The sequence below is a fragment of the Coenobita brevimanus genome, chromosome 41 (assembly GCF_032717465.1).
Source record: "Coenobita brevimanus isolate Jiangsu-jjx chromosome 41, ASM3271746v2, whole genome shotgun sequence".
Taxonomy (NCBI): Eukaryota; Metazoa; Arthropoda; class Malacostraca; order Decapoda; family Coenobitidae; genus Coenobita; species Coenobita brevimanus.
In genome coordinates, this window is record NC_136994.1 from 18,925,797 (window position 1) to 18,939,741 (window position 13,945).

Genomic DNA, 13,945 nt, shown 5'->3' on the forward strand with positions numbered 1-13,945 from the left:
AAGATGAAATGGAAAAACGAAAGATAAAGATATGAAAAAGAAGGAAAAATGACGTCAAAACCAACGAGGCTGAATAAAAAAGATAATTGGTCAACAGGGAGACGAGTGAATGAAAGCAGACCACACAGAAGAATGACAGCACCGGTAGACAGGATGACAGGAGGGAAAAAAAAAAAGTGACAGGATCAGCACCGTGACGTTACTAGAGACAATATACGTAATACGTCTCTCTCTCTCTCTCTCTCTCTCTCTCTCTCTCTCTCTCTCTCACCAACTATGCATATGAGCACACTTGGTCAGGAAAACTTATACTCTGAAAGACTGAAGGCCCAGTCTGTCAGAAAATGGCTACAAGTATTGACAAATCCCTTTCTCACATCTCCCAAAGCATACGATGACTCATTTACGCATGGTACCAGCAGCAAGAATGTTCTACAGGAAGTTAAGAGTAGCCTACTGAGAGACGGACGCTGCATGATTGAGATGTGACGTCATGCAGTGGCTTTTTACACCTTGTTTATATACCCACCATAGCATTTTTATTAATCTTTTTTTCATGATTTTCCTTCGATAGCCCTAATACCGCATACTTTTTCTTGTGTTACCGCATACTTTCTCTTGATCTCTTTCCAAACTATTGTATTTTATATTGTATTTGCAGCAGCATAACAATTACTTTTCTTATATTCATCAGTGGACTAAATCGACGTAAACACAGTGTAGAGACTCAAACACTGTGGACTTAATTTTATACAGAATGCAGCCAAGTTATACACGTACTGTACATTCCGTTACGTTTGTGACTGAGGTACGGCAATTTAGAAGAGTATCACAACACTTTATTAGCTGTTATTGCACTTGCTTCTTTATATCCATTACTATAGGAACGCTAGCATATTTTACAGTGAAGTTATGCGCTCTGGTACGTCATTATTCCCTACGGTACGATACTTTGCAAATGTCATGTTTACACGCCCTGCCAGTCGCCCGCCAAGAAGTGACTTATTCAGCGTTGCCAAGTTTACGCTGTTAACTCCAAATCGGGCGACTTTTGAAATGCGCCAAATGTTGCAGGATTACTTTTTTGCCTTACTGGGAGACTTGGGATAATCTTATAATGTACCGATATATTTTGTCAGATGCTTCATGTTGTCCCTATTTTATTTATTTATCTATTTTGCCAAAGAGGACAATGTGTATGTTGATTTGGCGTGTCTTGGGGCGAGGATGGGGTTTATAAAGTTTTGAAAGACGGAGGAGAGGAACGGAAAGGATAGATGAGTGACAGGGGAAGTGAGGGTTTAAGAGAGGGTAAGACTAGGGGCAGGATCATGGAAGAGCCGCCCTAAGTCAAGAAGTGGAAATGAAGCGTGTGTGTGTGTGTGTGTGTGTGTGTGTGTGTGTGTGTGTGTGTGTGTGTTCCAGATTTTTGTCCTTTGGCAACTTATTGCACGTAGTTCAGTGGCAGAAAATGGCAATATTATGGCTTCGCGACTAGCATTCTACCCTAAGTTAAAGTTTAATCTATTGTTGCATCTCAGCATTCGGTATGGAGAGACAAAGGCCAGTTTTAGGCCAAGTTAGAGTGAGAATATATGCTATGAAAAAACAAGGATAATAAAGAAAGGAAGCTGGGTTTTGAAATTTCCTTGGATACTGGGCGCGTTTTCGGCGACTTTTCTGGCGGGATTGGGGGGCTTTGGTATCCACCCGCGAGCTGGCAAGTTGGCAACGCTGGACTTACCTGTCCCTCAGTAGTAGGTGAGACGCCGGAGGGGAGGGATGATGCTGTGCGCCGCTCCGCTCGGAAAGTCAATGCGGTTGTGAAACTGAACCAAAATGTCTTTGACGCGGGTGTTAGTGCTGTGGTGGACTGCTGTGACGCTGCTGTGTGCCGCTGTGAGGGGTCTGGGGGGCAGTATAAAAGATAATGTGGTTTACGATAAAGCCAATTCACCTTACGTGGTTACGGAAGATATCGTGATCCACCCAGGGGCCAGGCTGACCATTAATCCAGGGGTGACGGTCAAGTTCGACCCTGGAGTAGGCATGACCGTCAGGGGCGTCCTACAGGCTGAGGTAAGCAAGCAGGAGGGAAGGTGCAACGCGTAACACTCCATATTCAATAAGAATTTAAGTTTCTTCCCATAATCCCCTTATTTCGAAGCATTATACGAAGTTCTTCATCAGTTTTAGCAGTCTTTCCTTCCGCTACAAGTGAGCAATAACAACTACAGCGTTATATTCATAGCTGTGGGGCGGAAACTAAAATATTTACCATTTTTCAGTGTAACTTTCGACACCCGATCCCCTCCATCATTTCTACGTGGTCTGTTTTACCACTTTGAGAATAATTTTTAACGAATGAAACAAATTGCGCTGACAAAAATCCCAATCGATATTTTTTTTCTTTTTCTCAGGCGATATTAGAGTAAAAATTCCGTATGTTTTCAGACATACTATACCCAACCCACCATTTCTCTCTCTCTCTCTCTCTCTCTCTCTCTCTCTCTCTCTCTCTCTCGTCCATCCCCTTTCTCATTAATTCTCGTGCCCATCTTCTCTCTCTCTCTCTCTCTCTCTCTCTCTCTCTCTCTCTCTCGTCCATCCCCTTTCTCATTAATTCTCGTGCCCATCTTTCTCTCTCTCTCTCTCTCTCTCTCTCTCTCTCTCTCTCGTGAGGGCATTTAAACTTTCGATACACCTGCCCATCTCCCCACACAAAAACCAGTCACCATCACTCCTCTCCTCCCCATCTCATATATCTCCTAAATAACCCTTAAATATATTCTTCCATTTTTAAAAGTAATATAGTAACAGTTAAGGGTATTTTAAGGCAAGATTTTAAGGCCGAAATTTAAAAGTATGACCAAGGAGGAAGTTACGCCATTGTTGCACGGAAGTAAGCGCGAGTTGTGTTAGTTAAAAAAAACTGTCCGTTATTTTTTTGATTATGGAGAGTTATTTGGCTGTTCTAATAATTTTCTGGTGATTATAGTAAGGTTTTTGAATATCTGGGTGCGTGTGAGGGTTGTGGTAATAGTGAGTTTGTGATTAAAAAGGGATGGATATGGATGTGGTGATGTTAGGTAAGTATAATAGGAGTCCACCTGTCGTAACCCACACTTACACCACCGTAACGGAAATGGCGATGCTACTTCCAACGTTCCCCGGTACTTTACGTCCTTGTATTTAAACCCATCCTTTGTTCCTGCTACTGATAAATGATTTTTATTTGTTTACTGAACTGGTCAGGCAATCAGAGGCCCTTAAACGTGATAAATCGTATGGTGCCAGAGCGATACGTGTTCACTACTACTACTACTTCTGCTACTAATACTACTACTGCTACTGCTACTACTCCATTCTTATTCATACTTGGGCTGCTACTACTATTGCCACTACTACTACTTCCTTATACTTGGGCTGCTACTACTACTATTACTACTACTACCACTATATACTACTTTTTTATTCATACTTGGGCTGCCAATACTACTACTGCGGTACCACTACTACTACTCCTGCTTTCTGATTCATACTTGGTTAGCATGGAAGAAGGATAATTCAGTCTGTCACTCCCTGGTACTATACAGATTCGTACTTGATTTCTCTCTCTCTCTCTCTCTCTCTCTCTCTCTCTCTCTCTCTCTCTCTCTCTCTCTCTCTCTCTCTCTCTCCCTCATTTTATGCATAGCTGATAAAATTATAATGCTTTCCCTATCACACACTCTGCTGATGTTATAGAGAAGTGACAGGCTTGTATAATGCGTGATATACCGGAGAGAGAGAGAGAGAGAGAGAGAGAGAATGCCTAGAGGGATGGAGGGAAGGAGAATAGCCAGCACCCAAGGCCATCTCAGTGAGTCGCCTGCATTTCAACCCGCCTGTGTACTGTGTGTCTTCTTGCTTGATGCAGATGTGCAGTAGGTTTCTCTCTCTCTCTCTCTCTCTCTCTCTCTCTCTCTCTCTCTCTCTCTCTCTCTCTCTCTCTCTCGCTAACAATAACCAATGCCACAGGAACAACCACCACCACCACAACAACAGCCACAAATACCACCACCACCACAACAACAGCCACAAATACCACCACCACCACCACAACAACAACCACAAATACCACCACCACCACCACAACAACAACAGCCACAAATACCACCACCACCACCACAACAACAGCCACAAATACCACCACCACCACAACAACAACAGCCACAAATACCACCACCACCACCACAACAACAACAGCCACAAATACCACCACCACCACCACAACAACAGCCACAAATACCACCACCACCACAACAACAACAGCCACAAATACCACCACCACCACAACAATAACAGCCACAAATACCACCACCACCACCACAACAACAGCCACAAATACCACCACCACCACAACAACAACCACAAATACCACCACCACCACAACAACAACCGCAAATACCACCACCACCACCACAACAACAACAGCCACAAATACCACCACCACCACCACAACAACAACAACCACAAATACCACCACCACCACCACAACAACAACAGACACCACAACAACCAGTCACCACCACAGTCTGCCTACCAAATATCCACCCAACCAACCTTGCACAAAAAACCTTGGGGGACCTCTACTGCTTTCACAATTTTCACACCCTCCATTGCACAAGTTTTACAAAAATTCTCACAGCAAGAAGAGGTAAACCGTGACGTAAGCAATGACGCAAACAGTGACGCAACCGGTGACGTAAGCAAAGAATTAGACCTATATATATACCGTATAACGGGTACTCTTTCTGACCCTAACCTGGCCTAAAATTGCCATCTCTCCATCTTGAATGCTGCTTTGTAACAATTAGCTTAAGTGGAGTTGGAAGATAGTCACGAAGAAGTGCTAAAGAAAGGATGTAGAACCGTAACACCCTTTTCTCAGCCACTGAGCTTCGTGAAATAAGCTGCAAAAGGACGGAAATCTGGACCACGTTTTCTCCCTCTGTATTTCCCACTGTCTTCCTCTATTTGTATTTCCTACTGTCTTCCTCAGTTTGTATTTCCTGCTGTCTTCCTCTGTCTGTATTCCCTACTGTCTTCCTCTGTATTTCCTTCTGCCTATGACCTCCAGTCTTTCAAACGCAGTGTGTCCAGGCATCTCGAACGGATCTTGAATTTGGCTCTTATCTTTATATTTTTTCATGGAGGGAACGATCTTGCGGACTTGTGGCCTTTGGTTCCTTCTTCCCTACACAACATAAAGAGTAGTCTGTTAGTGATGTGGCTCCAGGATCATCTAAAACACGAACTCGGTGGACTACAGGCTACCATCCGTCCTTCAGGGGATAGGGATGGAGAAGGGAGATGTTTGTATATCTGGGTAATCTTCATAACTACGTGCTCTTAACTACGTGCCATTAATAACTACGTGCTCTTAACTACGTGCCATTAATAACTACGTGCTCTGAACTACGTGCCATTAATAAATACGTGCTCTTAACTACGTGCCATTAATAACTACGTGCTCTGAACTACGTGCCATTAATAACTACGTGCTCTTAACTACGTGCCATTAATAACTACGTGCTCTGAACTACGTGCCATTAATAACTACGTGCTCTGAACTACGTGCCATTAATAACTACGTGCTCTGAACTACGTGCCATTAATAACTACGTGCTCTTAACTACGTGCCATTAATAACTACGTGCTCTGAACTGCGTGTCATTAATAACTACGTGCCATTAATAACTACGTGCTCTTAACTACGTGCCATTAATAACTACGTGCCATTAATAACTACGTGCAGTGTTTGGTTTCTGAAGCCACAACGTAACCCTGATTTGGCCACGCTCTGTGACCCGGGAACATGATACACGCCCCGCCAGACAACCCTACTAAAACAAGGCTTAAAAGACCGTGGTTTGATGACTACTACTACTAGTACTACTACTACCGCCACTACTACTGCTACCACCACCATAACAACCACCACTACCACTACCACTGCTGCAGATCTACTACTACCATCACAACCACCACCACCACTAGTACTAATACTACCACCACCACCACTATTACTACTACTACTACTATTACTACTACTACTACTGTCACCATCACCACTATCTCGAAATGAATGGAACTTGATTTTGGTCGTCTGTTTTACTTTTGAAATTTCTATAGCATGGACAAGTTTAGCAGGCTGGGTTCTTTCTCGCTGGCATCCACACACACACACACACACACACACACACACACACACACACACACACACACACACACACACACCTAAGATCATACACATGAACTTCAATACATATAAAACAGACAGTCATCATTGAGTCAGTAACAAACAGATCTAGATTAAAACGTATTTGTCTATCTATCCATCCGTCTATCTATCTGGAATGAATATAAAACCCATCATCATTACCAGTCACCTATCATCATCATCAATCACCACCACTACCACCACCACCACCATCACCTTCCCACATCAATCACACAAACAATAACAAAACACATGAGCAACAAAAACACCAGTTCCTTCACTAATTGTAATTGCAAACTCATCATTCACACATCCAGGTATGACAATGAATATACGCACCTCTCTCTCTCTCTCTCTCTCTCTCTCTCTCTCTCTCTCTCTCTCTCTCTCTCTCTCTCTCTCTCTCTCTCTCTCTCTCTCTCTGTGTGTGTGTGTGGAGAGAGAGAGAGAGAAGAGGCACACACACACACTCCTAAACAAGATCGAGTAAAGAGACAGACAGACAGACAGACAGACAGAGAGGAACCGTGACAGAGAGAGAGAGAGAGAGAGAGAGAGAATAAATTAATCAGTAGCCAGAAAGGTCGATGGTAGAATGGGAGAGAGATGGGACAGGGCCGCCATCTTGGATCCCATCCCTTATTTTACCCTGGGATATTTGGGAAGTCTGAGGGAGGCTTTGTTAAATTTATATCTATCTGTCTATCTATATGGCTTTCTGTCTATCTATCTATCCGTCTGTCTATTTACCTATACTGTATATATCTGACTCAACCTACCTATGTGTCTGTCTATCTATCTATCTATCTATCTAAATTTGTACCGTATTTTACTGGTAGTTCATTTGATGTGAGGATGGTTACTCGGTATTGTATTTATATATTTACTGGTATTTATTTATTTTTATAATTATTGCGTTGGGTTGGTTGGGAGTAAATTCGATTCTTGTTTACTGAAACTGCTCTCTCTCTCTCTCTCTCTCTCTCTCTCTCTCTCTCTCTCTCTCTCTCTCTCACACACACACACACACACACACACACACACACACCTCTATATACACTGTCTGACAATGATACTGTTGATGGTTACAATGATGATGACTGTGATGATGATGATGATGATGCTGGGAGTGGTGATAATGAGGATGCTTGTGGGGATGATAGTGATAGTGATGATGATGATGATTTGGGGGATGATGATAGTGATGATGGTGATGATTCTGTAGGCGTCTTTGTCTTGGTGTGATGAGAGGAAAACGAAGGTTTAAGTCTGCTTTCTGAATAAATGAAGATGACCAGAAGAGAGTGACATTTTGGAGAAGGTCAGGCAGACTCTCATCTCCCCGCTGTGGAGGAGGAGGAGGAGGAGGAGGAGGAGGGATGTGAGAGGAAGAGGGATTGGGAGAAGTAGAAGGGACGTGAGAGGAAGGGGGAGTAGGAGGAGGAGGGATGTGAGAGGAAGAGGGACTGGGAGGAGGAGGAGGAGGAGGAGGGATGTGAGAGGAAGAGGGAGTGGGAGAAGTAGAAGGGATGTGAGAGGAAGGGGGAGTGGGAGGAGGAGAAGGAGGAGGAGGGTTGTGAGAGGAAGAGGGATTGGGAGAAGGAGGAGGAGGGAGGAAGAGGGAGTGGGAGGAGGAGGAGGAGGGAGGAAGAGGGAGTGGGTGAAGTAGGAGGAAGAAAGGGAGTAGAAGAAAGGAGGAGGAGGAAGGGAAGAGAAGTAGAAATGGAGAGGAAGAGAGGCAGAAGGAGGAAGAGAAGAGAAGTAGAGGAATGGAGAGGGGAAGAGAGAGGGGGGAGGGAGGAGAAAGGTAGTGGAAGGAAGAGTAGGAGGAAATGGAGGTGAGAGAAAGAGAGAGAGAGAGCATCATCATCAGAGTCCAGCCAGTGATGCTCTTCTCGTCAGTCTCCATTCCGTATTGACAGTCAGGCAGCAGTAAACAAACCCGTCGTCATGGCAACCACGTTCAAAAATCGTAAACAGAACCAACCGCCATTTTCCTCACATTTTCAAAATCCTTCGTCGGGTTTCCAAATACCACGTGAAGGAAATGAAGTAAATAATATCTTCCTGTGAATATGAAGTAAATATCTTCCTGTGAGGCAAGGGTGATGCGGACGCTTTGCCGCGGTGCTCATCTCAATTTAGCCCCTTAAGTGCCAATGCAAGTCCCAACACAGGTACCACTTGGGTCCAGATACAAGTACCAGCTTAAGTCCTAACACAAGTACCAACTCAAGTCTTAAGCGCCAACCTCAGTCCCTACTCAAGCGCCAACTTAAGTCCCAACTCAAGCGCCAACCTCAGTCCCTACTCAAGCGCCAACTTAAGTCCCAACTCAAGTGCCAACGTAAGTTACAACTCAAGCGCCAACTTAAGTCCCAACTCAAGCGCCAACCTCAGTCCCTACTCAAGCGCCAACTTAAGGCCCAGCACAAGCGCCAACCTCAGTCCCTACTCAAGCGCCAACTGGAGTCCCAACTCAAGTGCAAACTGAAGTCCCAAATCAAGTGCCAACGTAAGGTACAACTCAAGCGCCAACTTAAGGCCCAACTCAAGCGCCAACTTAAGGCCCAACTCAAGCGCCAACTTAAGTCCCAGCTCAAGTGCAAACTAAAGTCCCAACTCAAGCGCCAACTTACTATATGGGCTTTGGTGGATCCGACGTTATATCAGTGTCACCACGTGAAGGCTCCCTCTCCAATACATGCCGTGATAAATACGAACTGTCTTATAAGGATTTTTACTCACATGTCATCTGTCTATCTATTTGTCTGTCTGTCTATCTATCTGTCTGTCTGTCTATCTATATCAGTGCCACCACGTGAAGGCCTCCCTTTCCAACACGCTCTCTGATCAATGTAAACTCTCTTATATGGATTCCCACTCACGTCATCTATCTATCTATCTATCTGTCTGTCTATCTGCCTCTGTCTAACTATATCAATGCCACCACGTGAAGGCCTCCCTCTCCAAAACACACACTGATCAATGTCAACTGTTATATGGATTCCTACTCACGTCATCTATCTATCTATCTGTCTGTCTGTCTATCTATCTAACTATCTATCTATATCAATGCCACCACGTGAAGGCCTCCCTCTCCAACACGCTCTCAGATCAATGTAAACTCTCTTGTATGAATTCCTACTCACATGTCGTCTATCTATCTATCTGTCTGTCTGTCTGTCCATCTATCTGTCTGTCTATTTATCTATCCAGGGCGGTAGTGAAGCGTTGAGATGTAAAAGCAGGGAGGATGGGGGCAGATTATTTCCTGTTATTATGAGTTATTTCGTGGCTCGTGCAAGATAAATACCACTCTCTCTCTCTCTCTCTCTCTCTCTCTCTCTCTCTCTCTCTCTCTCTCTCATCATCATCATCATCATCATCATCATCATCTACCTTATTCCTGTTACGAATAAAGTGAATAGGGTCCAGAAACGGGGAGCCCAGGCATATATTCAGTATAGACGGTTCGGTATTAGTGCCCAAGTGGTAATATGTGAAGGTGTGTGACTTGGGACCGCTGGGCTTCAGGGAACAAACTGCCTAATCTATACCCCGTGCCAGAAAAATGCTCCCCTTGGGTATAATTAGAGCTCAGTGAATATTACAGTCTCCCCTCTCAACTGATCGATGCAAAGGGAAGTGGATGTGTGTGTGTGTGTGTGAGAGAGAGAGAAAGAGAGAGAGAGATTTTGTGTGTGTGTGTGTGTGTGTGTGTGTGTGTTGTGTGTGTGTGTGTTGTGTGTGTGTGTTTTTGAGTGTGTACGTGTGTGTGTGTGTGTGTGTGTGTTTTGTGTGTGTGTGTGTGTGTGTGTGTGTGTGTGTGTGTGTTTTGTGCGTGTGTGTGTTTTGAGTGTGTGTGTGTGTTTTGTGTGTTTGTGCGTGTGTGCGTGTGTTTGTTTGTGTTTGTGGTACTCTCTGCACTTTAACGTGGTGCAAAAGTGCCAACTCTCCATCTTGAATGCTGGTGTGTGGCAGATTAACATTAGAATATGCTGCTAGTCACGAAGAAGTGCTGGGGGATGTGATGTAGATTCTGCCATTAGGTACAGGATATATAACAGTAGAATATGCTGCTAGTCACGAAGAAGTGCTGGAGGAAGTGATGTAGATTCTGCCATTAGGTACAGGATATTTAACACTAGAAGATGCTGCTAGTCACGAGGAAGTGCTGGGGGAAGTGATGTAGATTCTGCCATTAGGTACAGGATATATAACATTAGAATATGCTGCTAGTCACGAAGAAGTGCGGGGGGAAGTGATGTAGATTCTGCCATTAGGGGGAAGGCGGTGGCTGCATCGGTAGAGAGGCGGCCTGCAGTCCTGATGCACCCAGGTTCGAATCTCGGCTGGGGCAGGGAACAGTTTAAGGATTTGAATTTCATAAAAGCAGACTTTCCTGATCTACCAGATGACCCGCCGACATGTCATAAAAATACCCCCGCTAATACCAATACACCAGTCCTGTATGAGACAGCTCTCGAATGTATTCAGTGTGGACGGTGGGTGTTAGCGCCGAAGTGGTGACATGTGGAGGTGTAGGAGGACTACTGGGCCTTGGGATAGGCTACTGCTCCCGAGATATAGGCCCTGAAGCCTTTGCCCAGAGTCGGACACATAAAAAAAAAAAAACTGCTAAAAGACTAGGAGAAAAGCGGAAGAGGGTGTGGATTAGAGGAAGGGCAACGAAATGGCAAAGGACAAGGCAGCATGGAGACGATTTGTCTGTGGCTTCCCGATTCAGTGCGTCTGAAAGTACATAGATAGATAGGCAGATAGAGAGATAGGCTTGTGACAGGCCGTAGAAATAGACAGATAGATAGATAGGCCCGTGACAAGCAATAGAGATAAATAACTAGGCTCGTGACAGGCAGTAGATAGATAGGTAGATAGATAAGTAGATAGATAGCATGTGACAGGCAATAGATAGATAGGTAGACAGATAAGTAGATAAACTAATGACAAAGGTATCTTCAAATGTCCATCTTTTCCTCTAGGCCACAGTGTCTAGTCATCACAGTTTGTTGACATTCCCGTTACTTCCTGTGGCTCATCTCTTTCACGGGATTCAAATTACCACGACAAGTATCATCCCTGGAGTGTTTGGAGAGGTTGTGAGTGAGACGGGAGGGAAAAAAATGTAAGGAGGGGGATGTATTTTTGATTTTAGGGGGTGTGCGTTTGGGGTGGTCACTTTAGGAAGCTGCGCGCGCATCTTTTCACCCCGCCCACTGTCCTCACGAGACGCCTCTTGCAACATTCCAACTATTTCTCAATTTTTTGTTTTATTTGGGGACATATTTGCAACTTGGGGTTATTGACAGGGAAGTGTTTGTGTGTACAGCATCCCTAAATACAAACACCACGCCATGAAAGTCACCCAAGCGGAAAAAACACCATATTTTACGGCGAAGTGGGTGGATGTGGCAGCCATGTGTGTGTGTGTGATGGTGGTCGCGCCCGGGGTGATCTTCCTCATAATCAGGGTTGCCAATTTAACGCTTTTCCCGCTACACTTAGGGGATTTATCGCTTCTTCTTAGCAATTATTTTTTTTTTTTTAATGTACAGCTAAAAGAAGTAAACAAAATTAGTCATATATTATAACTTTCGGCAAGGTTTTAGCGATATTTTAGAGATATTGATAGTTTTTTGTTTTTTTTTAAGGTATTTATATATAGCAACATAGCGAGTTTTCAGAGCAAACTTTAGCGGTAATTATGACTTTGGATATGACAACCATGCTTCTCCTGCTGCTGCCTGCCTCCTCCCTCTGCCTCTCCCTGCCTCTCCCTGCCTCCTGGGCTTTGTTCCCGAGGCGGCAGGTGTAGCAGCCTGAAGGTAGATGAGAGAGAGAGAGAGAGAGAGAGAGAGAGAGAATATGCCGTCTCTGTACTCAGTTCTTGGCTATCCTTGTCTTATTCTAGTCTCACTGTTGCAAACTGAAGGTAGATTAGAGAGAGAAATAGAGAGAGAGAGATCAGCTGCCTCTCTACTTAATTCTTTACTATCCTTGTCTTATTATAGTTGTTACTCTCACTCTTATAGGAGTTGCTTAGTATGGGCCACCTGGCGTACTGCAATTATTATCCCCACTCTTGCAGCCTGAAGGTAGAGGAGAGAGAGAGAGAGACTTACTACAATTATCCTCCTCTCTTAAATTTGGCTAAAATTACCATCTCTCCATCTTGAATACGAGTTAAAACCATAGACCTACCCCTGAATATGGTGCTTGTCACGAAGAAGTGCTAGGGAAGGGATCTGTATCATTGTCTTTAGTGCTCGTCACGAAGAAGTGCTAGGGAAGGGATCTGTATCATTGTCTTTAGTGCTCGTCACGAAGAAGTGCTAGGGAAGGGATCTGTATCATTGTCTTTAGTGCTCGTCACGAAGAAGTGCTAGGGAAGGGATCTATATCATTAGGTCAGAGGGGGGGGGAGGCTGATAATCTACCATCTACCTCTTCTTACTGGGGGAATATCTACCTCTTACTGGGAAAAATCTACCTGTTACTGGGAAAAATCTACCTCTTACTGGGGAAAATCTACCTCTTACTGGGAAAAAAATCTACCTCTTACTGGGGGAAATCTACCTCTTACTGGGGAAAATCTACCTCTTACTGGGGAAAATCTACCTCTTACTGGGAAAAAAATCTACCTCTTACTGGGGGAAAATCTACCTCTTACTGGGGAAAAAATCTACCTGTTCTTACTGGGGAAAAATCTACCTCTTCTTGCAGACAATAAATAAATAAATAAAAAAGAACTGAACCGGGACTCGAACCCAGATCACCACCAAAATTTAACCACCTCTTCCTTGGCCCATGGCCCACATATCCACAAAATGTAGTTCAAATCCATCCATAACTTTTTGAGATATGGGAAAAAAATAAGTAATTTAAAAAAAAAACACATGCTGAACCGGGACTCGAACCCAGATCACCACCAAAATTTAACCACGTCTTCCTTGGCCCATGACCCACATATCCACAAAATTTAGTTCAAATCCATCCATAACTTTTTGAGATATGGGAAAAAAACTAAGTAAAAAAAAAACACATGCTGAACCGGGACTCGAACCCAGATCACCACCAAAATTTAACCACGTATTCCTTGGCCCATGACCCACATATCCACAAAATTTAATTGAAATTCATCGCCAACTTTTTGAGAATTCGTGTGGAGAAAAAAATCAAACTCAAAAGACAAACAGGGGTGACTACATAACCTCCTTTAGCTTTCATTGGTAAATTTGTTGTATTGATGTGTAGCTGGTAGAATTAGTTGGGTGAGAGAGAGAGAGAGAGAGAGAGAGAGAAAGAGAGAGAGATTCTGGATTCAAACTCGCTCACCTTCTTGCTTAACAGTTACATCTTCTTTCCCTCCCTCCCTCCCCTGACCTCTCCTTCCCTCCCTCCCTCCCTTGACCTCCTCGTCCTTCCATCCCTCCCCTGACCTCTCCTTCCCTCCCTCCCTCCCCTGACCTCTTCTTCCCTCCCTCCTCTGAGCTCTTCTTCCCTCCCTCCCTCCCTCCCTCCCTTCACCTCTCTTTCCCTCCCTCCCTCCCTTCACCTCTCCTTCCCTCCCTCCCTCCCCTGACCTCCTCTTCCTTCCATCCCTCCCCTGACCTCTCCTTCCCTCCCTCCCTCCCCTGACCTCTCCTTCCCTCCCTCCCT

General features: G+C 44.4%; 1 protein-coding gene across 1 annotated transcript in view; it reads left to right on the plus strand.

The window, feature by feature from the left end:
• Window positions 1-1,839: 1,839 nt before the first annotated feature.
• The window catches only part of bark (C-type lectin domain-containing protein bark beetle), a 74,657-nt gene continuing 62,551 nt past the window's right edge, over window positions 1,840-13,945 (plus strand). Inside the window, exon 1 of the mRNA XM_080270622.1 lies at window positions 1,840-2,079. Coding sequence (XP_080126748.1) covers window positions 1,840-2,079 — 240 coding nt within the window. The remainder of the gene's footprint in view (window positions 2,080-13,945) is intronic.